This window comes from Nipponia nippon, unplaced genomic scaffold, assembly GCF_047370975.1.
Source record: "Nipponia nippon isolate SJK-2023a ecotype South Korea unplaced genomic scaffold, ASM4737097v1 scaffold_4, whole genome shotgun sequence".
NCBI classification, from domain to species: domain Eukaryota; kingdom Metazoa; phylum Chordata; class Aves; order Pelecaniformes; family Threskiornithidae; genus Nipponia; species Nipponia nippon.
The window spans coordinates 94,206,328-94,232,459 of NW_028262358.1; the positions used below are offsets into that span (position 1 = coordinate 94,206,328).

General features: G+C 39.2%; 1 protein-coding gene across 6 annotated transcripts in view; it reads right to left on the reverse strand.

Moving 5' to 3' along the window:
* The window catches only part of COL19A1 (collagen type XIX alpha 1 chain), a 208,568-nt gene that overhangs the window by 119,687 nt on the left and 62,749 nt on the right, over positions 1-26,132 (reverse strand). For 5 of the 6 annotated variants that reach the window (XM_087774795.1, XM_087774797.1, XM_087774798.1 and 2 more), the window contains 2 exons: positions 22,644-22,697; positions 17,675-17,719 (listed from right to left, as the gene is read on the reverse strand). In XM_087774795.1, coding sequence (XP_087630921.1) covers positions 17,675-17,719; positions 22,644-22,697 — 99 coding nt within the window. The remainder of the gene's footprint in view (positions 1-17,674; positions 17,720-22,643; positions 22,698-26,132) is intronic. The other variant, XM_087774800.1, reaches the window with a different exon arrangement.

The window sequence follows — 26,132 nt, forward strand, 5'->3', positions numbered from 1 at the left end:
CACATACTTAAATACTGGGAAACCTAAGTACTCAACTCAGTGAAGAACTCAGCATTGGAAAGCTTACACAAAGTCGCACCATTATCCCCATTCAATAACCTCTCCCTTCAGCCCAATTCTCATCTGGTGTAATGAGCACAAAATCTACACAATAGGTGAAGCATCATCTTTCATATTATCTATTTTTTAATTAACCAACCAAGTCTGGTTGTTCTGAAGGTATCCATCTTCTGTCTTCAATCTTATATTTTAATTGTAACAACTTTGGGATGAGATAAATGGTCTGCTCTTTGTACTGTGCCTAACACAAGGGAATCATAATACATGTTTGGACTCGCACAAATATTTGAGCTTTTACAGAATTTTGCTCTTACATCACTCATGAACTAAACTAATAGCTGAATTTGGCTCTAAGTTTCCAGAGCCAAACTCCACAATAATTTTGAATTTAAGTATCTTGCATATCTATCAATAGATTAAAACCTAAAAAGAAAAAAGTTGTCTTATTTAATAACATTATTTTCCCCTTTCTTTAGTAAATACTACAAATGGATTTGACTTTCAGCTACAATTGTTTAAAATTCTATCTGCCTTTTAGTGGGGAGGTTTCTGTTTATACTGGCTTAGTGTTAGGATTGAATGAAGATTTTTCCATAGGAGGAATAAACTAGTTTCTTTTCAAGGCCGGTCTCCCAAGGCAACCTAAAACCAATCTGTTCTTGTCAGCAGTTGACAAATAGTATTGCTTTCACAGAACATAGTATTTTTTAAGACACCCATGCTTTCATGGTTTTGGCAGGCTATTGCTATTGTTATTTAGACTCTAAAAGATGTTCTGCAGATGGTTAACGTAACGTCAAGTGTTTGCGCAAGCTGATGGACTGCTATGTCTCTTCTGCAAAGGCTGCACCTCTAGCTCTATTTGCATCACACAACAACCAAAACAATAGCATTTTCTGTAGCTGTGGCTATTAACCATGTTCATCAGGCCCATACAGAGAGCAGCATCGGTTACCTCTACTTTCTTAGACTACAGTAAGTAGTTTATTAAGGTCATAGAAATGCATACTTTTGACCAGGAAATTCGGGTTTCAGTAAAGCTCTCATGGACCCTGGTACAAACTAAAGGTGTGATGCGTTCAGTCTTCTGATGGATATTTACCTGAGGAGAAGGCTTGATCTGTGTTCAAAATAAGCATACCTTGCTCAGACTTCACTAAGGCCAGCTAGAAACATAGCTAGAAAAGCAGGAAATGGCTGCCTTTTGCATAAAACTTAGACTGTAATTACTGCAGGAAGTTTTCTCTCTTTTCAAGAGGACCAAAATCCACAGTTCCCACTTCCCTGGCAACTTTCCATACAACCAGCCCATAGGGTACTGTGCATGAAAAATATTATCATATTTCTGTTCTAGCTGGACCGCTGTGCAGTGAAGTGTGAAAAATCAATGGGTCTAGAATAAAAAGGCGAGAGAATGTTCTGCAACCTACTGAAGAGAAGGAAGCATCTTTAGAAAGGGCATCCAGGGAAATCTGGGCTGTATCTACTGGCTGCCTATTGACAACAGAAGCAAGTTTAAGTTAACTCTGGCCTTCAATAAGTACATAAAACTCATAAAAGGGTACAGGGCAAAACTTCTTTCTTTATCTCTGCACAATATATGCCTCACCATATGAGGAAGATCAACGATATGCTCCCTGTAGACATCTAAGACAACTCAGTCTCCACTTACTGTCACAGAAACTCTGAACTTCTGTTGTAAATTAGCTGTTCTTCTAAGCTAGCTGCTTTGCTTTCTTAAACTAAAATTTAAGAATACACAAAGATAGCCAATGAGTGTCCTGTACAAAGTAGCAGCACAAAGCTGCTGATTGGGTTAACTACATTAGACACGTATTTCTGCACAATTTACCATTCTTTAACTTTTGTGCAGATCTTTGATAACAGCCTTAATACCCTTGACTTGTGTGCCTGCTATGTCAGGTCTTCAAAGTAGGTATTTTCTAGGTATGTCTACAATAGCAAACAGTGTGGCACAACAGAAGAGGATCTATGGAGCAAATGATGCAGAGTACTAGATGTTCACACTATATGTATTTTGTTGAAGCTATTCCAAGCCTGCCTTGGAGTAGCTTTAGTCGACTTTCATGAACTTAAGAGCCATTAGCAACTGAAGCACCTTAGGCTTGTTCCCGGAGTACATCTTTCAGTTTAGCTTCATCCAAAAGGAATCATACTGTTCTTCTCCAGCCCCAAAAGTCATCTATATAGGACTGCAGCACTAAAATATGTAAAATATGCAGCACTAAAATATTAAAATATGCCTATTCTTCTGGAATACCTTGGTTGCTGAAGAAAAGCCAGACAGCAGTCTGGAGAAACAAAATCTGCTGGGATATAACCAAGTAAACAGAGGCTTTTTTTGGTCAAAACACTCCCCTGATTTATTTGCTTTACTAGGCATCACACAAACAGTTGCAATAGCAGTGCACATGGACACTGGGGATAGGAAGAAGCAGCTGGAAAGGAGGAGATGGGGAAGGAAGATTGTTTTTATCATTGACAGTATTACCTTAACAAACATCAACTACTGCTAAGTGGAGGAAAAAAAAATCTCTTTGGAGACTTAAAGACACTTAAACACATATGTTGCTGACTTTTCAGTAGAAGCAACCACATCTGTCTTTGCAGGTTGTGGAAAGCTTCCCCCGCTCACAGACACACACCGAGTTTTATTTTTGGTACATTCATGAACACAGGTTCTGTCACCCCCTGTTCTACAGTGACCAATGTGAGTAGCCATTTTGTTGTTTCTTCTTTAATCACCCTCTGTTCATGAATTCTGATCCTTATCCTAATTACAAACAACTCTAATCAGATATTGACTCACTCAAAATTGCAAGAGCCCACTTAGGGAGCCCATTGACTTAAACACATGTATTTCATCTGCAAATTTACTTCTCAGCATTCATGCTTACTTTAGAAATATCACATAAAAGAATTTTTAAAAAAGGTCTCACAACATAAGGCTGAACTATAAAAACTACAAGGCTGCACAAGCATATATGCAATTGATACTAAATGATGCTTTCTAATATTGCAGCACCAATACTGGTTTATTAGATTATCCTATTGCCTCTTCTCACTGCATACCTGTCAGTCCTCTCTTGTTCATAACGAATAATCCTCTGCAACAGTGCATACAACATCATCTCACTGATAGTAGCAGCTGCAGTGTACTGATGGCCTCCTTGCTGTGGAGCCCTGCCAGCTCAGTCTTACAGTGTATCTTTGCTCAGCAGCTCCCAAGAACTGCCTCCTGTTTGAAGGAAAGGAGACTCACATGTCAGGAGCTTTATTCAGTTCGCTATGTTAAAGTACTACGCTGCACCTGCCAGCAAGGATTCATTTGTGCTTACTATCTATTATTGTAGTGCCTTCTTCCTCCAGAGCCTCCTTTCTGGCTTAAAGTTCAGGGTAAAGAAAGCATTTCCTTTAATAACTGCATTGCAGTAAATCAAAAGAATTAAGTCAGAAGTTATGTAATTTATAAATCTATTCATTGGTATGTTACTAAATATTTTTTGTGACTGTAATATATTATATTTCCTAGAAGTGGATGACTTGTTCTACTACAGGCTTAAATATGTATGTAAACATACAAGTGTATCAGTATATATGTGCACGCTCAACTGGAAATCAAGGAAATACACTCACTTGAAGTTACACCTATCAAGAAGAAATATCCCACCCAGACTACACTGTTAGAAAATACTGAGAATTACAGTCATGTGAAACTACTTTTCAGTCCTGGCTAACTGTAAGACCAGATCAATGATACCACCTGAAGTTACCCAGAACCCTGTAAGGAACTGAAGTACTCACATTATGGTACACTGTACCTACAATGCTTCTCACAGCACTTCCAGTTAAAGACAACTCTTTCCTCAAATATATTATTCAAAGGTATCAGTGAAATGTAAACAGCTTCTGGAAAAGTAAAATAGGGAAAGAGAATGGACAAATATGTGTATGGGTGGGTGTCTGCACAACAGGAAAGGTAAGTTATGAGCCAGAAAAAAGGGAAGAGAGAAGGCACAGATAATGAAGAACAAGTAACAAAAATAGCAAACAGACCAAAAAAATAAATCCAGAAACAGTGATAAGAAAATAAGTTTGAACAAAAATGACTGGATGTTGAACTTCAGTCAGACCTATTTCTCTGAGACTGTCTTGTGGGAACACTCATATGATGGGCTATTTCCAGGCCTCTCACTAATCCAATTGAGGTCACGTGTATTTTGCAAATTAATTCTGTTCTGGCATTTCTTATCTTTTGACTCAGCAGTCATCTTTTTTAAATTTAGTCTGTTCAGATTAATAAACGGTAAACAACGAAAACCATCTGTCATAATGAATTACAAGGCCTTTCACCAAAGATGATCTGTGGAGTTAGAAGAGAGAATATTTTAATTCACAACAGTAAGTTTTGTCTCTTGAGCTAAAAGACTAGGTAGCCGCACCAGAGGATAACCCGTCTCTTCTGATGAGCCAAAAGCATAGGCTGAGCATAGGACACCTTCCACTCATCACAGAATACAAACAATTCACCAGCCAAGCTGATGAAAAGCAAGGAAACCAGAAATGCTGTATTCTACTTTTGACTCTGAAAAGGAGTAAGATTTACTACTCACAGACTACATCCAGACCACATACCTTCTGGAAGGCAGTGCAGTCAAATGACAGAGCTAGGACACACTACAAATCTTGGGTTTATTCCCACTTTAGTACAGATGTAACCCCAGTCTGGCTTCTGAATTACTCTCAGTCTCTTCCATCTCTCTCGGAAGTACACATACATACACCACTCATTCTTCTTGTTTTCCCCAAGTAGCCCACTCAAGGTCCATGCCCATCTCTACCCTCTCTCCTGTATGCAGGTGCCCTGACTCAAGCCCTAGCATTCACCCCACTGGTGCTACACAGCCCTCAGAGCTGTTAAATGGAAATTGGGAACTCAACATGTCTACGTACAGACAGGATGATGCTCTGCTCTCTGCCACCGCCAGTAGATATTTCTTTGCTCCTTCAGAATATTTTCTCAGATGCTAAGATACGCCTTCACAGAAATCTCCAAGGTCGCACAGAAGTAACTGTTACTGGAAGCAGTCCATCCAAACGACCTGGCACTCTGCTCATGATATTAAACCTTACATCTCAACAAAGTGCCCACTAATGAAGCTGCAATACTTCTGATATCCCAGATAGCTCATCCAGAATAAGGTTTGGTTGTTTCTGCAGAGTACCACGTGTGCTTTCTTGCCCAGAGCTCCACATCTGGGCCTACCATGAAGGAGGCTTCCTATGTTGTGGGAGCAATTGGAATTTGGAGAGCTTTGTAGACTCAATTGTACCAAATATGTGCAAATGGCCATTTTCAGAGCTTAAGATTACACCATGTCTTGGTGGAGAGAAGTCAGACTGAAAAACATACCTTTCTAATGCCAAAAAAACGCACCTGTCAAATATTATATTTGTAATCCAAGACAGAAAGAGTTTGAGAGTTCACACCAGCATTTAGGTATTGCCAAAGTCACTTCTCCACTAATCTTGCTCTCAGCAAGACACGAATTGTTTACTCTCAAACCTCATAAAGAAAACCTTTTTGAGGTACATGACTAAATCTGGTGATGACACCAAATTATAAAGGATAAAACCGATAAGGATGAAATGTGACAAACTCAACACAGGCACGATGAGATGAAATGACATGGCAAAAGAAGGAAAAATTAAGTTCGGTGTAGGTATATTTAAAATGATGAAGAGGGTAAAATCCTTATGTCCCATAAGTAGCCGTAACATCTGTGAACACAATCACAGCTTCCTAAACGCAATAACTGGTAATGGTCAGTTCAAAAGGACCAAGAGTGAGATCTTGAGGTCACACGTGAAGCTAAAGAGAGGGTAAAAAAAGGAAGTTCCATGTGGGGAGATATTAGGAAGGCACAGAGAACAAAAAAAGAATTTCACTATGATATTACATACACTGAAGTTCTTGTCTCTATCATCTTTAAACACTGCAACAGAACTCAAAAACATCCAGAGGCAGCTAGTAAGGATGATCAAATACAGAACAAGTTTTCATAGTAAGAGATACTAAGTAAGCTGGTATTCTTCAATTTGGAAGAGACAGCTCAGGCATGCATGCTAGATGTGTATTGATTCTTGATACTGAAAAGGAGAATAGGAATCTTCCAACAGAAGAAGTAGGGGGCACCAAATTAAATTAAGAGGAAGCAGATTCCGTATAAACAAAAGGAAGTGGTTCCTTCAAACACAAAGATAAACGGCGTAATTCCTCACCACAGGATATTGCAGATGCTTAAAGTTTACATGAATTCAAGGGAAAACTGCACTCACTAATGGAAGAAAAGTCTATTGAAGGCTACTAAATTCACTGAAAATACATCTGGCTGAGATCGCAGCCTCAAATAATCAGAGGCTGGAAGAGTACATGGGGAGAAGCGCTGTACTTGCTTACTTTGTCCTTATGCTTTTCCCCAGGCACCACTTCTGGCTATCATTAGAAGCAGGATGCTGAACGTGATGAACCTTTAATCTGACCAAATGGGTATATGTAAGTAAATTAAACAGTGATACAGCTTGGGACCTGGAACTTGGTCATCTCTATCATTAAATTGATAGACCCCAGCTGTGAAGGTCTCTTGCAGACATTTCAATGAGTCTAATCAGCATTTCCCCATATAATTCCCAGGCACAGTTCGAAAGTTAGCACGGGCTAGGGACTATTCCCAACAGGCAGTTTTGATTAAGCCTGTTTCAAAGAGCAAGCAAGTTAAACAGTATGAAGATGGCCAGATCAAGCCAAATACCACAGAACTACAGGATAAGCCCTGGTAATGTTTAGCTTACTAGGATAAATGCCAATGCGACTGCTTCTACTACAGGTAGAGACTTCCTGTAGAATTAAGGATATCTTTTTCCTTTTCCCCTAGAATATCCGTGTACAGGTGTCTCTCTTTGTGATCGCATATTATCTGCTTGGTAATAAAAAACATTCTGTCAAATAAAAACACTTGCATGCTCATTCCTTGAGATGGCTGTCTTGTAAACAACATTTAACCTCATATGATTTCATGAAAAAAATTCTAAAATGCTACCCACAACATCAGAGCAGAACAACTGTGCAAACAAAGCAAAGAAAAACATTCCCCCCAACCCCAAAGCTTAAAAGGTGCAAATACATGGCTAAATAGCTACAAGATGAGAAAGGGAAAACTCTAATACTTTCCTATATAGCATTAAGAGACAAGTATGAAAAAACTCCGTTCACGTTTTCATCCAGCTAGTAAAGCATCCAGTCTTGACTGCATGAAATAGGATTTAAAGGACTTCAGAAATCCCGCCCCCCCCAATAAAGTACGTGTATTGATAGCTAGCAAAGGTAAGGAGCCACATTTTCAGCACAGCGGCATTGACTCCACAACCATCCAAACAAATTAGGGAATTGGACCTTTAGTCTATAATGCAAAATGCACATTCTTCCATTACTCCAAAAACCATTCAGGCTAACAGGTCTGTATATGCAGTGGCCACAGTTACATCAAGATTTGCAGCTTACTGAATTTACTCTTCTAAACTTTTGTTCAGAGTGAAGCATTTCTATTAGAATCTACAGCTGACAAATAGAAGTGCTGTACTAATACACAGGAGGGTTACTAACTGCTTCTCTTAATTGTAATTTTTTAGTATTTTTAATTATAGACCTTTGAGGTCCACGATCGTCTTCTATCCATGAGTAATATCTTCTGTTTTTCAAGTAGATTGGAAGCTTCCCCAGTACTTGAGCTGTCTTATATGGACCGGTTTCACCACTGAGATTTATGGTGCAGACATCAAAATATTAGAAAAACTAAATAATGACTAACTTCAACTAGGACCTTAGAAAGGAAAGGTGATTCCTTCTTCAAATACGATTATTTAAGAAAAGGATATTGAAGACAGTGAAATAAAAGACTACACCTGGAGACACACTGGAAGTTTATAGCCTTGCGTATTCTGAATGGATGGAAGATAGAGGAGTATTTTATTAGCTGTGATAGGATGAAGTAGAAAATGTTGAACCTCCAGGAAATCTTCTTGACACTAAGATCTATTAGGAATTCTCTTCTAAAGGAAATAGAGGAAGCCCTATTTCCTGGGATAATTCAAATTGTACTTCACAAAATAGTAAATATATACAAAGAACATCCTGCGTTTAGAAGAAAATGAAGCAGATGACAATTTTTTCTACGTTTAGGCTGGACAAGCCCCAGACTCTTTCTCTTCTCACATGTATACACAGGCAAAAGCACAATCAACACATTAAAAAAAGGAAAGATAAAAGGATGAAACTTTGGAAATAATGAATGACTATCATTCTGGTTTTACTCTCAAAGCTTCCCTTAGTCAAATACATATAACTTTTTTATTGATATCATTTTACTGAGAAATATCAATCAAAAATTACAGTAAAATAACAAATACACCAAAGATCAAGTGTTCACAAGTGCATATTACAGCACATATACTGCTACATAGCTCCACTCCAATAACAAGCAGTTTTAAAATCCTCTGTTTCAAGTGTGAGAATGGAGGTGAATATGCTTTATAAAGGAAAGCAACAAGTCAGGAAAACTGCAATTGAAGAGTCCCTCTCCAGAGCACAGCCATCCTCCTACTCTACCACTCACAACTTCTGAGATATCAACTAGTACTGTGATTTAGTCTACATAACAGCATACCTTACTTGCCTCTCTGAGTTAAAACAGAAACAAGGATTTTATACTAGTATTTTGAAGCAGCTAAGCAAGACAAGGAATTTAGACTTCCCAGCTCTGTGAAATCACTATTATCTATTAGTGACAATCCAGCCATGTTTGCTCAGCTATAATTAACGTGTAAATGTGTTGGCTTTTCTATCGCCACTATGCCAAATAAAATATAGATTTGTTCCACATATGCTGCCAAATTATAATGAAATTTATACGGTGCTCAGGTTCCATGTGTCCCACAAAACTGACTTCTCAGTATTCTAGCTCAATTACAGAAAGAACCATGTCTGTGAAGTATACTACAGCAAATACATACTCTAACCAAAAAGGCAGACAAGATGACAGAAAAATAGGGGACCTGGGTAAAAAGAGTACTAGCTGAAGTGACCAAAGGAAGCAAGAGCCAGGAGATAAGAGACTGAATTACAGATTTAACAAATTAAAAAAAGGCTTCTTAGAGGTTATTTGTCTGATTAACTGGCTTTGGGCCAGTTCCAACTCCCAAGTAATGCACACACTTCAGGTATCAAAATAAATAATAATTGTAAAATAACAAGCCCATTTGCTCATGTATATGCTACTCATGCCTGGGGTGGGGAAGGGGTATTGAGATAATGATACCAAGGACAACTCAATTGGCCTCAGCATTTACTACCACAGTGTGCTGGTTTTGGCTGAGATAATTTTCTTCGTAGTATCTAGTATGGGGCTATGTTTTGGATTTGTGGTGGAAACAGTGTTGATAACACAGGGATGTTTTAGTTACTGCTGAGCAGTGCTTACACAGAGTCCAGGCCTTTTCTGCTCCTCACCCCACCTCACCAGTGAGTAGGCTGAGGGTGCACAAGAAGCTGGGAGGGGACACAGCTGTGACAGCTGACCCCCACTGACCAAAGGGACATCCCACACCATATGATGTCATGTTCAGCAATAAACTAGGGGGAAGGTTGGCTGGGAGGCCGCTGCTTGGGGACTGCCTGGGCATCAGTTGGTTGGTGGTGAGCAATTGTTTTCATTTGCATCACTTGCCTGTCTTGGGTTTTATTTCTCTCTCTTTGTTATTTTCCTTTTCATTACAATATTATTATTATTATTATTATTATTATTATTATTATTATTATTATTATTATTATTATTATTATTATTATTATTATTATTTTATTTCAATTATTAAACTGTTCTTATCTCAACCCACAAGTTTTCTCTCTTTTACCCTTCCAATTCTCTTCACCCCATCTTGCTGGGGGGGAGAGCGAGCAAGCGGCTGTGTGGGGCTTAGTTGCCGGCAGGGGTTAAACCACAACACACAGCAACAGTAAGATTTCAACCTCTGTAGGCTTCAAGATCTCAGACCTAACTTAGAGTCCATTTCTTGGTTAAGCTCATAACAGCTGCCAAGCTCAAAACATTGTATGTGCCCACTCATCTGAACCGAAGCACTTAAACATCGTGCCTCAGCAAACTGAGAAGCTACAAATTACAGCATAAAAGATGACTGCTGGAGAGGCAAGGGTTACCCGAGAAAAAGACAAAACGTTTATAATTAGGTATTGAGATTTCTGAAATTAATTTTTGTTTAATTGCTAGTGACAAGATAACTTATCTCCTCCCCAATGGCTGCATTTAAGCAACTCAAACCAACTGGTGCTTGAGCTAAGCCCCTGCTTTTTGTTTCTGTTTGGTGGATTTTGGTTTTCTCTATTTAGAGTAAACTGACAGTCATTAAATGGTGCACCAAGTTTTGTGACATAGCTTTAAGCATATGTCTTAAGAAAACCTGGTGCTTCTAGCTTCGTTGTTAGAATGGAAGCCCATTTTGTGGACTCTTGTTGTCAGGATTTCCCCTGGCTTTAAACTCTGTTATTTTGGGGGTTCTGTGCTTTTAGTTCCAACTTGGAGGCTTGTGAGATACTCGAAGCAGGAACACATGTAACTTCACTGCACTGCAATTTCTATAAGGCTCAAATTCTTGTTGGTGCATTATACAGCAATTCTCTGCATGCGATCCTCTGTATCAACCTATTCCATATTTTATTCCTTTTTAACATTTTGTATTTGTAGTATTTCCCAGAGGTATCAAAATCAGGATCAGAGATCTCTGATTTTTACAACTCTGCCTCAGAAACTCTGTCTGATTGGAAAGGCAGGTTTTATTTTATGTGTCACTGATTTCCGTGCCTGGCTCTCCATACTCTGAATTGTCAAAGACTGACACTGATTTTATTTTTAAAAAAGTAATTGCTTTGCATTGGGACACTATTCGGAAGAAAGCAGTCAAAAAAAGAAAGAAAGAAGAAAACAGCAATACGTAGAAGGCTGTAAAAATGAAACAAGAGGATTCACCTTGTAAATAAAACTGTATTTAGAAGGTTCAGGGACAGAAATTCAGCTATGGGAATTGCCACAACTCAGGTGAATGGAGTTGTGATCAGACAACCCAACAGCTGCATGGGAAAATTCATAGTAATAAATTTTAAGAGTCTCCTTTTTTTTTTTTTTTTTGGTACTTAACACTTTTTGAAGACAACTTTAGATTTCATTTATGTTGAACATTTGTAACTATTCATATTGCAAAGTAAACTGTTTCATAGGGTTGCAGCCTAAGCTAAAAACATCCCAGAGAATGCATACACACCCATCATCCAAGCAACCATGTACAATGCTACCCAAACACGGGTTCCACGACAGTTTCTATCAGGAAGAGAGCATCAGCTGACAGGTGATCGGGTATTTAAGGGCGGGCACTGGTCACTCCCAGATGTGATGCTCCAAAATGAGAGTGTGTGAATGTATGTACACATCTTAAAAAACCTGCCTATAACATATTCTGGTGAACAATATTAGTCCATACTGTAAATTAAATGTATCTTCACACCCCAGGCTGCCAATATTTAAACTGAAACAACCCCCAAACACTTATAACTTTTTTTTTGTTCTCCTTTTTTACGTGGATTTATAATGTGAACATGTGCCGAATCAGAAAAATATCACATTCATGTTCACTATTTATAAAATCACAGGATAATTGAGGCTGGCCGTGATCTCAGGAGGTCTCTAGCACAACCTCCTGCTCAAAGCAGGGTCAGCTATGGCGTCAGGCCAGGTTGCTCAGGGTTGGTCTTGAAAACATCCAGGGAAAGAGGCTGCACAACCACTTTGGGCAACATGTTCCAGAACTTTCCTGTCTTATCACAGAAAAGTATTAACTGGGCATTAAAACCAAACAAGGATATACATTGAAAAAGAAATGGTCTTGCTGTTCTCTGTGCTTATCCAGTTAGAAATCAGTGTAAATGATACCTTGCATAATTTTGATTAACAGAATATAGGAAAATCATTTAAGATAATCTATCTCCTGTACTTTCAAGAAGCGAGCTTTTCTTTAGTTTACTCCCTTTTCTGTAACCAGGATAAAAAGTGCAGACCACTGGAAGAGGAAATTACTTCCATAATAAACAGCAGCGTTAAAATTAAAACCCCTTTCCTTATGGCTACACAGCATCTTCCTTGCTGCACTTTCAGCCCATTGCTTTGCATGTTATCTACTACGGACACAGCAAATATACCATTCCCTTCCTCTTTGCAGCAGTTTTATGTATTTGGAGACTGTTTACATATTTCTTTTCAGCTGAGTCTACACTAAGTAATCTTCATTCATGAAATCCTTCCTCAAAGGTTGTATTCCTGAGCACCAGTCATTCTCAGTGCTCTCCTTTCAACATCCTTTAAGTTGAAGCCTTATCAATACCACAAGACTATTTAATTAGTGTTGAAGACAATATTCCACTTTGAAACATCTCAGAGTCTTTCATTTGCAACTGCCTGATTTCACCTACCTGTGTTCAGCTTCTGTTCCAAATAATCCTTGGATTTTAATTTCTGACTAGATACTACTCGATTTGGTTTTTTGCAGCTCATTTTTATTCTCCCCTACAGGTAGTTCCTTGCACTTGTTCCTTCTGCATTGGATCCTATTTTTTTCAGGCTACATCTCTGATTTGCCAAGAACATTCTGGATGTTAAAACTTTCTTCTAGTTATTATCAGTCCCCTCCTGACTTCCTATCATTACAAAATTTAATACTCATACTTTCTTTCCCATACTGTAAAATTACAATTCTGACAGTATTAGGATGAGGATGGATCCACATGATATAGTCTGCCTTCCTGGCAGCAAACCAATTAAAATTTCTCTCAGCATATACTTTTTCAGTCATGCTATAGAAGGATAGACCAATTTTTTGTTGCAGCTATAAGACTATCATATAAGACAATGTCATTATCTAAGCAATAGAAAGAAAGCAGAATACCAGGAGAATTAAAACAAATTTACACTGAGAGTATATTTCCTGTAGAGGGAAAACTTGCAGCGTAACACCTGCACATGCAGTTCTGCAGCTTCCCTTACCACTACTGGCATCTGTAAGAGAGAACCAAGTTCAATCCGAGACCAAAAAAAAACAGGAGGAGGGCGGAAGAAGACTTCTGGATTCCTCAAGGGGAACCAAGTGTAGCAAAGAAACCTCTAAACAGCCTAAAAGAATCTCCCTCAATAGCTTAACTTATAGATGCCTCCTGCATCTTTAATTTATGTACAATCAATCACTTTCACCTCAGGTGCCCACGTCTCCCTGATGTCCCCAGAGCTTGCTCTGCCAAAGCAGAACATGGTACAATAAAAGCCAGTCATCTAGTTTGATTTGGTGAACTGAGAGGTATAAGGCTGCGTTGGTTTCAAGTATTCAATCCTATATCCTATATCCTATCCTATATGGTCACCAGAACAAAAATACAGGATTGTTCATTTTAATTTACCTCCACAGAGAGTTTGAAATAGCAAGTACCCCATGTTTAGGCAGCTGTGTCCCATTCTAGGTGATACGCAAAACAGTGTGCAAGCACTATCTTGTTCCTTGATATGCAAGATGGGGTGGAGTTTTTTGTATTAGGAATAATCAAATTTTAAGTTCCAGACTTTTTAATCATGTTTGTTACACAGAAATTAGTACAAAGCTATTTTATTTTGGGACACTATGTTAAAATGCAAAGGTGTTGATACATTTTTTAATACTGGATTCCGTTACTGGAAACAGTATTGTTGTTCTTCAATAATTATTTGAATTAAGGCTAAACTGAGTAACTGCTAAAGCCCGGGCTGAGACCTGCTTCCCATAACCTTAAAACACACTCTTTCCTCATAAATCACGATGTGTAGCTTCTGATGAAACTGTCTAAAAATATTTTTGAGTAAGTAAAGATCCTTCCACTTGTACATCTCCTTTTATTTGAAGGACAGTGGAATAGATTGTTAATAGAATCATTAAGGTTGGAAAAGACCCTTAAGATCATCGAGTCCAACCGTCAACCTAGCACTGCCAAGTCCACCACTAAACCATGTCCTCGAGCACCACGTCTACCCTTCTTTTAAATACCTCCAGGGATGGAGACTCAACCACTTCCCTGGGCAGCCTCTTCCAATGCCTGACTACCCTTTCGGTGAAGAAATTTTTCCTAATATCCAACCTGAACTTCCCCTGCCGCATCTTGAGGCCGTTTCCTCTCGTCCTATCCCTTGTTACTTGGGAGAAGAGACCGACCCCCACCTCGCTACAACCTCCTTTCAGGTAGTTGTAGAGAGCAATAAGGTCTCCCCTCAGCCTCCTCTTCTCCAGGCTAAACAACCCCAGTTACCTCACTCCTCATAAGACTTGTGCTCCAGACCCTTCACCAGCTTTGTTGCCCTTCTTTGGACATGCTCCAGCACCTCGATGTCCTTCTTGTAGTGAGGGGCCCAAAACTGAACACAGCACTCGAGGTGCGGCCTCACCAGTGCCGAGTACAGGGGCACTATCACCTCCCTGGTCCTGCTGGCCACACTATTCCTGATACAAGCCAGGATGCCATTGGCCTTCTTGGCCACCTGAGCACACTGCTGGCTCATGTTCAGGCGGCCGTCAATCAACACCCCCAGGTCCTTTTCAGCCAGGCAGCTCTCCAGCCACTCCTCCCCAAGCCTGTAGCATTTGCATGGGGTTGTTGTGACCCAAGTGCAGGACCCGGCACTTAGCCTTGTTGAACCTCATACAGTTGGCCCTGGTCCAACTATCCAGCCTGTCCAGGTCCCTTCCTACCCTCCAGCAGATCAACACTTCCACCCAACTTGGTGTCATCTGTAAACTTACTGAGGGCACACTCAATCCCCTCATCCAGATCATCAGTGAAGATATTGAACAGGACTGGCCCCAACACTGAGCCCTGGGGAACACCACTCGTGACCGGCCGCCAGCTGGATTTGACTCCATTCACCACCACTCTCTGGGCTCGGCCGTCCAGCCAGCTTTTTACCTAGCAAAGAGTGCACTTATCCAAGCCATGAGCAGCCAGCTTCTCTGGGAGAATGCTGTGGGAGACAGTGTCAAACGCCTTACTAAAGTCCAAGTAGACAACATCCACAGCCTTCCCCTCATCCACTAAGTGGGTCACCTTGTCATAGAAGGAGATCAGGTTAGTGAGGCAGGACCTCCCTTTCATAAACCCATGCTGGCTGAGCCTGATCCCCCGGTTGTCCCGCACGTGCTGCGTAATGGTACTCAAGATGATCTGTTTCATGACCTTCCCTGGCACCGAGCTCAAGCTGACAGGCCTGTAGTTCCCTGGATGCTCCTTCCGACGCTTCTTGTAAAGGGGCAGCACCTTTGCTAGCTTCCAGTCATCTGGGACCTCTGCAGTTGACCAGGACTGCTAATAAATGATGGAGAGTGGCTTGGCAGGCTCCTCTGGAGCTTATAGTAGTTAATAGTTACACTGGAAATACTTTTAAATGGGATGTTTTAATTAACTTCTGAAGTTACAAGACAAAAGGAGAAGAAAGAAAAAAAAAAAAGGTTGAAATGTGCTGACTCAGCTTCCAGATAAGAAAAATGTGACCATCAGTGGTTGGGTCATTTTGCCTCTGCCTTAAAATAAGAGAAATCAAGCAAAGAGAGTGGCAGCAACAGCTGGAACCACGTGCGTGTGTCCAAACACAAGTTATTCATAAAATTCGAGGAAAGCACAGCACAGCTGCAGAGCAATTATGAAAAAAAGAAAAAAATAAATCCACAAATCCTTCAGAACTGATGAATAACGATGCCACCAAGGAAATCAGATCTGTCAGTGGAGTTAGAAACACTCAAGCTTAACAAGTGCTTTTTTTAGAGAATGAATCTTTACATTATAAATTTTAGTTGCTATGGATGCTGGTTTTTACTTCTGATATTTCTTCCTTCCTGATTACTGGAATACTTCCTCCTAAAAAAATCTCCACAATTTTAAATCTGCTTAAATTCTGTTAATCCAGAACATGCTTTCTTTAAAATATGAACACTGGAAAGCTAGCTGACACCTCTAAAGAAGTATGGTGGGTGAGTGAATATACCCATGTCCAAAGCAGCCAAACTCACAAGTATATTGCACTTTTTAAAATTCAGAAGCTGCCACCTACTCTCCATTTTCTTCAGTCTGAACATTGCCAGAATCGCAGTATCTGTCGTTCTTCTTCTTTATCACATATAAATTCAGCAGAAATGCTCTTCTGCACCCTTTTCAGACAGTGAGCTGAAGCACAGAGAAACTATCTATGATCCAAGAAAAGACTTAATTCAGGTTGCCTAATCCACATCAGCCAAAACTAGCGAAAAAGCAGTAACCAGGCAGTAACTTCGTTAGGAGCTGAAGTTTCAAGCGTAAGCTATCACCATTCTTACTTTAATTCCTATTAGGCAAGCTAAGAACAGGCTCTTCCTTCCTCTTGCCCCTCAACACAGACTTGCCTTTGATGACCTGTGAAGACCTACTTGTCTGAAGCCACACAAGAACATTAGGTTGCATCACCGAAAGCAACCCAGGCTGGCATTCTGTCAGCCAAGACAGCCTTCCACAGGGCCAGTTTAGTTCCCGTTTTAATGCATAAACTTTTGAACTATTTCTGGCCAGTGCAGAGCATCTGCAATTAGGGCAGACTGCTTCAAGCTCCATTTCCAATACCCACTGGTGAAAAACAAGGAAAGGCTTCTCCTGGAATTTACACTCGGAACAGTTTTATGGCTGTTGGGAGACGAAGAATGTCCTTAGGGCAACATGCCAGTCCATCAGGCAAAAGGACTGAACTCCCAGTCTGAGGAAAAGGTAGATGCACCTACATTCAGCTTGGCCGCTGGCAGTCAAGTCAATTCACTTGGAGCCAGATGTGTGCAGGAGACAAAGCTCATGTTAACTACTGTGTAGGTACACAGAAGTTTATCAGTGAAAATTAACTTTTTAAAATTAGCAGTCAGTTATGCTGTAGCAAACATTAAATTTTGCTATTGCAGTAAATTTATGTTCTTAGGAAAGAAATGTGTAAAACATTTAGTAGTTGTGATCAACACAGTAAGTTTCTATATAAGTGCATTTGTAACGTATAAAAGCAATTATTAAGTACTATAAATACCTACGTATCATCTCATCATGCATTTCGTACTGTATAAATAAACATTCACTGGTTACCATAGAAATAAGGTAGCAGTAAACACTACTGGAGTCCAGTGGTTATGGTTATGCTAGACTTCATTATTAAATTTTTTCTTAAAAAAAAAAAAAAAAAAAAAGAACTGGTTCTGAAAGAAGCACTGATGACACGAATTAACATGCATAAAAACCTCCTTGCTCTTAAGCATTTCAGGAATCATTTACATAGCAAAAAAAATAAGAATTTTATTCATGAAAGAGTTAAGGAAGACCTTTAGAACAAAGGTCTACTTGGTTGGCCATATATGAAATTGTTAAATGGAAAAAATAAATAGCATGGACAGAATAATTTACCTTTTCACCTTCTTCACCTTTACTACCTGCAAAGCCACGTTCACCCTGGAATAGAAAACAATAAAATAAAAATCTCAAACAAACAGTCTTCAAATAATTACATTCTTTAAAATAGTTTTATTGCACTGAATTTTTATTATGGGATTAAAACAGAAAAAATCATTTGGATACTGATTGTCTCTCATTCAAAAACGTGTGAAACCTCTACAAAAAAATGACACAGTTTTCCACAGTTTTGTCGGTTAACAGTAGTCAATCATTCTTCCATTCAGCCTAAGGGTCGTCTTGGCTTTAAAAATTCTAAACTATTCATTGATGCCAAACCCGCTATTCTTCTGTAGAACCAGTTTTAACACATTTATCCCTATTAGCACCTTCATTTTAATTTTTAAATATGACTAGTCAGCTGTGAAGGCCTCCAAAACCCGGAACAATTGAGAAAAATATACAGATACAATTTACTGAAAGAAAACTCATTCCTTTCACTCTGAAAGCCACATCCAATTACCCAAGTATTAGAAAAAAAACAGGAGTGAGTTTTGAAATATTAATTCAATCTCAGCTTATTTCAGCAAATTGAATTCTTTATTTGATCATCTTTTAATAGAGACCTGTAATAATGCTCTTCCAGCTCCAACTTGATAACTTTTAGCTCAGAAAAAGATCTTAATGTACTATCTTACTATGTTAATGCCCCTGTCAAATAGTCTGCAGCCTGCCTATATTAACAAGAACACCCGGTTTAGACCTTTATTAATGTATACTTGTATGTTTTGTGAGACATACAGCAGACATACAGCCAAAATTCTATACTTGTAGCACAAAAACTACCTAATACCACCCCCCCCCCCAAACATTCTTTTTCTCCCTCATCTAGGAGGAGATGGTTTGCATGTCTTTGCCAGTCTCACTGCCTCAGTACAATGTACGTGATTTTTACAGTTCTGAAGATGAAGAGACTGGAAAATTTCCAAAGTAAAGCATATGGTATTTTCTAAGTTACTTTCAAAAAATTAGAATAAGCAATGTCTAAACATTCTTTCACCCTTCAGAGAGTGTAATTTCCTTCTATAGAAGTCTAAGGTTTAAGTGAGGTTAACTAGAATAGCAGGCTACAACTCGCAAAATTTCTAGCAGCATTTTGTCAAATCTTTCAACAGATGTAGCATCATCTACTACACATCTGGGAATTAAATTCAAAGCTTTGGAGATGTGCAGGTGTATAGACTATCAAATAGTTCTGGACTTTTCATCAACCACCTACAGTGGCTGCTTTCTGTTTGCTTTCTTTTGGCTGGGGTGGCTCATACAATCAACAGCTTAGGGGTCAATTTTAGAAGCATGTCCAAGACCAAGCATGCAAAATCGGATCTAGCGAAATAACCTTCCGTATGTCCTCACCTAAAAATGAGTGGTTAATTACTGAAATTATTTCTGAATCTATGCAACTTCTCTTCTGCTCATCTAGTTTCCCTTTCTCACGAAAGGTTGGACCAGGAGATCTTTCGATGTCCCTTCCAGCCTGGGTTGTTCTATGATTCTATGATTCCCATTCTTCTCCAACTGTTGGAGATACAACACAGCTAACGCCTATTCACTTTTGACAAATTCCTAGAAGCAAAGTGTTTTCTTCATTTAGCTTTCCCATTTGTGAGACTGCATATCCCATCTTTACTCAATTCCCAATTCATTATATAAAAATTATTTTTAGATAGAGTCAAAATTTCTCTGGTTGTAGCTTGTGTCCATTGTTCTTGTCCTTTCACTATACACCTCTAACAAGAGTCTGGCTCTGGCTTCTCCGCACCCTCCCAGTACTTACAGACAGCAATGAGTCTGCACAGCACCCTCCCCCTTTCCAAATCATCTCATCTTAAGACTGAACAAGCCCAGCTCCCTCAGCCTCCCCTCGTACATCACGGGCTCCAAGGCCCTGGCCATCTTGGTGGGCCTCCACTGGGCTCGCCCCAGTGAGCTGCTCTCTCTCTCCTCTCCTGGGAAGTCCCAAACTGGACACAGAACTCCAGATGCGATCTCACAAGTGCCAAACAATCACTCCTCCTGACCTGCTGGCCATGCCCTTGCTAAAGCAGCCCAAGATGCAGTTGGCCTTCTCCACCACAAAGGCACCCACCAGGACCCCCAAACTCCTTTTCTGTACAGCTGCTTTCTAGCTATTTGGTACCTAGCCTGTACTCTTGCATGAGACTATTCTTTCTCAGAGGCAGGACCTCATGTTTGCCTTTGCCTAACTTCTTGAGTTCTGTATCAGCCCTTTTCTCCAGCATGTTGAGGTCCCACTGAATATCATCCTTGTCCCACCTTCCTGTGCACTGACTACTTCCCCACATTTGATAACATCCATGAATTTGCTGAGAATCCCATCACTCAGGTTATTAAAACACAAAATAACACTGACCCCAGTATCACCTCATGGGGGATGACACTAGTTACTAGGCAGCAGTTGGACTGCATAGCAGTTATTCCAGCTTTGAGCCCATCAATCCAACCAATCTTCCACCCATCTTATCGTCCGTTTATCCAGTCCATATCTCACAGATTTGACTACAATGCTATGACTGGAGACTGTGCCAAAAGCCTGGCTGAAGTCAAGGTATACAACATCCACTGCTCTCCCCTAATCCACACAGCCAGTCATCTTATCGGAGTTGGCAATCGGATTGGTCAGGCATGATTTGTCCTTGGTGAATCCATACTAGCTGTTCCCAGTCACCTTCTAGTCCTTCATGTGTTTAGAAATGCCTTCCACAATTTGCTATATAATTTTTTCAGGGACAGAGGTGAGGCTGACTGGCCTGTGGTTCCCTGGATCTTTCTTGAAGATGATATTTGCCTGAAGGTGGTATTTGTCTGTTTCCAACCATCAGAAACCACCCCTAGTCATCGTGATCTTTTGCTAATGACAGAGGGCAGCCGCCTTTTCCATGTCCTCCACCCCATTAAGCAGTGGGTCAACATTTTCTTCAGCCTTGTTTTTGCTACGGATACACTTAACAAGCCCTTCATATGCCTCATTAGTGTCAATTCGAGATGAGTTTTTGGTTTCCTAACTCCATCGCCACATGCTCTGGCAATGTTTCTATATTCCTACTGGGTAGCTCACCCCTGCTTCCACTGTTAGCTTTCTTTTTGTGTATGAGCTCAGTCAGGAACTCCCTCTTCATCCATGCAGGCCTTCTGCCATGCTTGCTCAACCTGCTGCACATCAGAATGGACTGTTCTTGGGCTTTTAGAAAACTGTCCTTGAAGATCAACCAGCTGGGCTCCTTAAGCCGGCAGGACAGTTTTGATCGTCCCTTGGCCTCCTCTTGCCAGACTCAAAAGACTTAGCTCCTTGAAACTCTCCTCAAAGGTCTTGTTTTCTAGGCCCCTGAACTAGCTCCCTGCTGGACTCTCTCTGGTTTCTCCACATCTCTTGAAGAAGTGAGGGTGGAAGACTCCCCAGACATGACACAGCATACCAGATGCAGCACCACCAAGCAAAGGGGGGAAAATACCTTCCCCTGATCTGCCAGCTGCAGTTTTGCTAACATAGTCCAGTACATGGTTGACTTTATTCCCAACAGGAGAACACTGGTAGCTTATACCCCGTCTCATGTCCACCTCCAAGTCATTTTCAGCAATGCTGCTGCTCAACCAGTCAGTTCTCGGCCTGTACCAATGTATGGGGTGATTAAATAATTCCTTCTTTTTCAGAAATAGAGCCTAAGTGTCCAGATTTTTTGCACATATTTGAATTTTAAAAAATTATTTCCAATTAGCAAAAATAAGAAATACAGTCAACAGAAAGTGTAGAGAAGTTTAGGTAATTTCCACTCGACAGTATTAAAAATATAACAATATTAGCCACTGGTAAGTTACTTCAAAGAATTCTCATGTTGCAGAAATAAAAATGTGAAAGTTGCAAAATAACACATTTATGACTGACTTAAATTCTCCTTTCTGTGGCAGAATTCTAATATTAAGTTAGGTAAAACATTTCACACAAGCTTTTTCATGAACAATCATTGATTACTCATCTTGATACACATGGTAGGATTGCTCATCTGATTTTCAGTGTTTTAAATATGCCTGCAGTACAAGTCAATGAGATCCTGGCTTTGAATGTATAAATTGATAGACTGTTGTAAGCATGTTGCTAAACTCAATCCTGGCTACCTCATCTGCAGAAAATAAGTTCCTTCCTTCCCTTTGTGCTATAATACAGGAATTATCTGCCCTAAAGATACACAAATCAGCCCTTTGCATCAAGGTCACACTGAAGAACGCTTTCTTGAAATTTTAATATGAACAAAATAATGGGTTTTTTTGTGTAGTTCCTTAATTTGTGGAAGCAGCAGAGCTATTTCCCCAACAATTTTCCAGAAGGAATTAGCTGGACAGACGCATGTGATATTAAGATTTCATTCCAAATACTTATGCTTAAACACAGCTGCAATCAACAGAAAACAAAATCTGACCATGAAAAAAGTCAGGCAACTTTAACAAATATTACCAGCAAGGTCTATAATACAGATGTCTCTTTTTGCAAGTTCTGGCCTTCCTACAATATTCCAACTCTGGAAAGGAACAAAATATTAAAATGGAAGAGTAGAAGAAGCAGTGCTGTCCCTCATCTCATTTTGCTGAGATCATGAGACTCTCAAATTTCAAATTTTTTAATCTGCTGTCTTGTGGCTGGAAAAACCTGCAGAATTCCGAGACTTGGGCAACTGCTCCTAATGCAAAATAATACTGATAGGCAAATTTGTGTCACTGCACCTCACGTCCTTTCTCTTTCGAAAGAGAAGCTGAGAGTAAAGCTCCTCTGTCACGTTATACAACTCAGAAACTGGATATGTAATGCAAATCCAACTTCTGTAGATACTGGACAGCTGGCAAAAAGGGTGTTGAGAGGGAAAATATATAAAATGAGACTGCTTTATTATTTTATTTTTATTTTTTTTACCTTGGAACCAGTAAGACCAGGTATGCCAGGAGCACCTACTAAGCCAGCTTCCCCCTGAAACAAAACGTACATAGCCATCATTTTACAGACCTAACTCATGACTGAGCTAAATTAAGAGAAAAAAGAAACATCTGGACATGTATTGCTTCTCATTCCTTTTCTACAGAACAGCTGAATTGATTTCTAGGGTTGTTTATGTCTGTTGACTTATATTTGGTTAAAATACATTTCACTTTCAAAATATTAGGCAATTAACAATTACAGGTTATCTAATTATGAAGCAGATATATCTGTAGATTGCTTCAGACAACTGGATGACAAAAAAGATTACAGATTTTGGATCACATGAAAATCTTTCTCAAGTTTTATTTCAGGCCCTGATTCAGAAAAAAAATACTTTGAAGACATTTGCATACTACCCAAGTACCTAAAATCCCAACAAGGGTGCCACAGCTTCCACTCTCTCCCTCACACCTATTAGGTGCTTCAGCCCACAGGGATCTACACTTAAACTGTTAGGTCCCACAGGGAGTTTTACATACGAAGCAGACTGCTGGTTTCTAGGCTCTGCTCAGTCAAAGGGGAGTTTCAGATCTTTTCCCCATCTCTAGGGGAGTGCCTAACCTACCCAGCAGGAGGAAATGCAAATCTTGATCCTGTGCAACCAGGCAGACAAAAATACGTTTCTCCTACTTCCTAAGTGAATGTTCTGTACGTGTTGTTAAATTACTGCCTCCTCTACCCCATGTTTTAAAAGAGCAAAATAAGTCAGCTGTACATTTGACCGTTAGTCACCCCCTGCCCCCCAAATTACTTTCTCCTTGCACTGCCCATGAAAATTAAGAATGTGATTTGGGTTTGTAAGTTCTATTCAAGAAACTGGATGCTTTAAAGCTATGCTCAGTAACTGAGCATAAGTACAAACAAGCACCATGTTCATAAAAAATGTTTTTAAAAGGTAACTACCCAAGCTGAGTAACATGGTAAACTTCATCTTCAATATCGGAATAAGCTAATAACTAGTGTTGGGCAAAAGAAAAAAAAAAAAAAAAAATCAAATCAATAGCTCTGAGTTGAAAGCTACAGACAATTCAATTCTGCATTTAATATTGGGCTTTCCAAGGAAGAGGTATAGTTAAAAACCTAGTACTATCTCATTTAGAATTAAAATATGAAATATTGCAGCTGTTTCCTTTTCCATTCCTTCTTAGCAAAGCTTGTTAAAAAATTACAGACGTAGTGAGAACCAGGCTCTGCCACTGAAAGCTAACAACCACCCTCCATTTACAGATTCATGAAATATGCCACTGTGAAGTACATTAATTTTGGTCTCAATAAATCTAAAGTTACTGAGCGAAGTTCTGTTAGAAGAATTCACCCGTGCTCATATGACTTCAAGCGGGAGCTTAGAAGACCTATTAAAGGAATCTAAAATCAAATGCCTTCTCCATTCCATTCATGGGTCTTAATTCCTTGACAGAAGTTTGCCCTAGTAACTCGCACGCCATTCAATTCAGTTTTCTAGCCAAGCCAGAATTTAGCAACAAAAGAAAGTTTTGAAAGTTCACTCATTTGATTCCAAGCCAAGCAGAAGACAAATGCCTCACAGACGCAAAAAAAGAACAAAGGAAAAACTCCAATCTCTCTTAACAACAGAAAGACACAATAAAAGAACAATTACTCATCAAAATGATACAAGTAATTAAGCAAATAAATACGAAGCACTCATGATATACAACAATTAAAATACAGCTTAAAATAGCTTGTTAAAATGGCATTTTTCTAACACCACTCATGGCACAGTTTCCAACATCTTCCTTCCAGCTCCCCTCTGTAAAAATAGATGCTAGCGTGCTGGGGGAAAATTCTAATTAATCATTACAAGTAATCCTTAGTCCTTCATTTTCTCCAGATTTACAACATGAATTCAGAAAAATTCTTCATAGTCTAATAGTTACCAAATAATAATATTTCATCTTCTCTGCTATATTGGATAACCGTAAACTATGAAAAAAAACCAACCACATTCACTGTTTTTTTTTTTTTTTTGTGGAGACAAGCCAGACATGTTTTGTCATGCACTGTTTAATCAGTGTTCTACAAATGATTATTCCTTGAACACATCAATGCAAAAATAAACTCCTACATCAATGCTAATTCTTATTAAATCCAAAATGATTAACATTGTGGTTGCTTTAACTATTTCGGAAACATGCAGTGTATTTATAATCAGGATTCTTAATGTATTTATCATTTATTGATTTTGCAGTTTGTAATTGCACTGCAACACCCTATAAAATTAGGGATTCACTTTACAGAGAAAGGTTTTCAACACAGAGTAAGATGCTTGATATATGTACTTCACAACTTTCTTAGAATGCATTTACATTAATTTGTATACCTTGACTTCCACATTTAGCTATTTTTCTCCCTAAATAAGATATTTTCACATTAAAAAAGATTTAAAAAAACAAGAGAGACTATCTTAACATATAAGTATGTGAACTTTATTCAGTGCATTGGTTACTTGTACTACCAAACAATACAGTGCCAAAAATGAATTAGGTATCACATTAACTAATCATAAAATAAGAGTTGAGAGAAACTTGTATCAATCACTTAGAATGTGTTTTGCTATTTAGAACATTTTAGTCATTAACACATTTTATAATGGCAAACATACTGGAACTTCATGAGATTCTCTTCAAGACTGGGAAAGAGAAACAATTGCTGTAAAATATTTTAAACGTTTTGCAGATATGATTCTACAAAATTAAAAAAACAAAACAAAACAAAACAAAAAACAAGAAGCAGTCAGATGCTTCTCCGTCCTCAATGTGAAGAACAAACATTTTTCCTTTTATTTTTAAATTTACTGGGGCACTGCCAGGAGCTTGATTTACAGAATAGACTTGGTACTCCAGGGTTACTAGCAAGGAAACTCATCTTAACAGAAGTAAAATCAGTGCGGTCAAACACTACTTACTGTTTTGATAATTTATGGATATGTGCCTTCCATCACCCTGAGTATGCCAGACCCTTGGAATAATCTAATAGCCTAGTGTTTTAAAATGAGGACAACTATTTTTAGCGTTGCAGAAATGGAGTGGAATGTTCAACAACGTACTGTCAGAGGGCTCGGCAGCATCCTCCCTGTGGAGCATGTACCAAGCCAGACCAGAGCCACCAGCCCCATTGTCTCATTTAACAAACAAAAATCCCACACCAATTATACTCCATTACGTGACACCTTCCTTAGCCTACTGGAATATTGCCTTGTTTCTTTAAACAGGCTCTTGTTAATGGTTAGGATCACCTGATAGAATATTAATTACATAAAAGTGCATTCAGCTGATATTTACTAAGGCTTACCCCATGAATCTCCTGGATTAGTCATGTCAGGAAGTTTCTGCTAAACGTTATGACATTTTGGTTTCACTGCATCTGCTGATCCTTTTGTTCCCACTTGGTTACTGCTGAACTACCAGT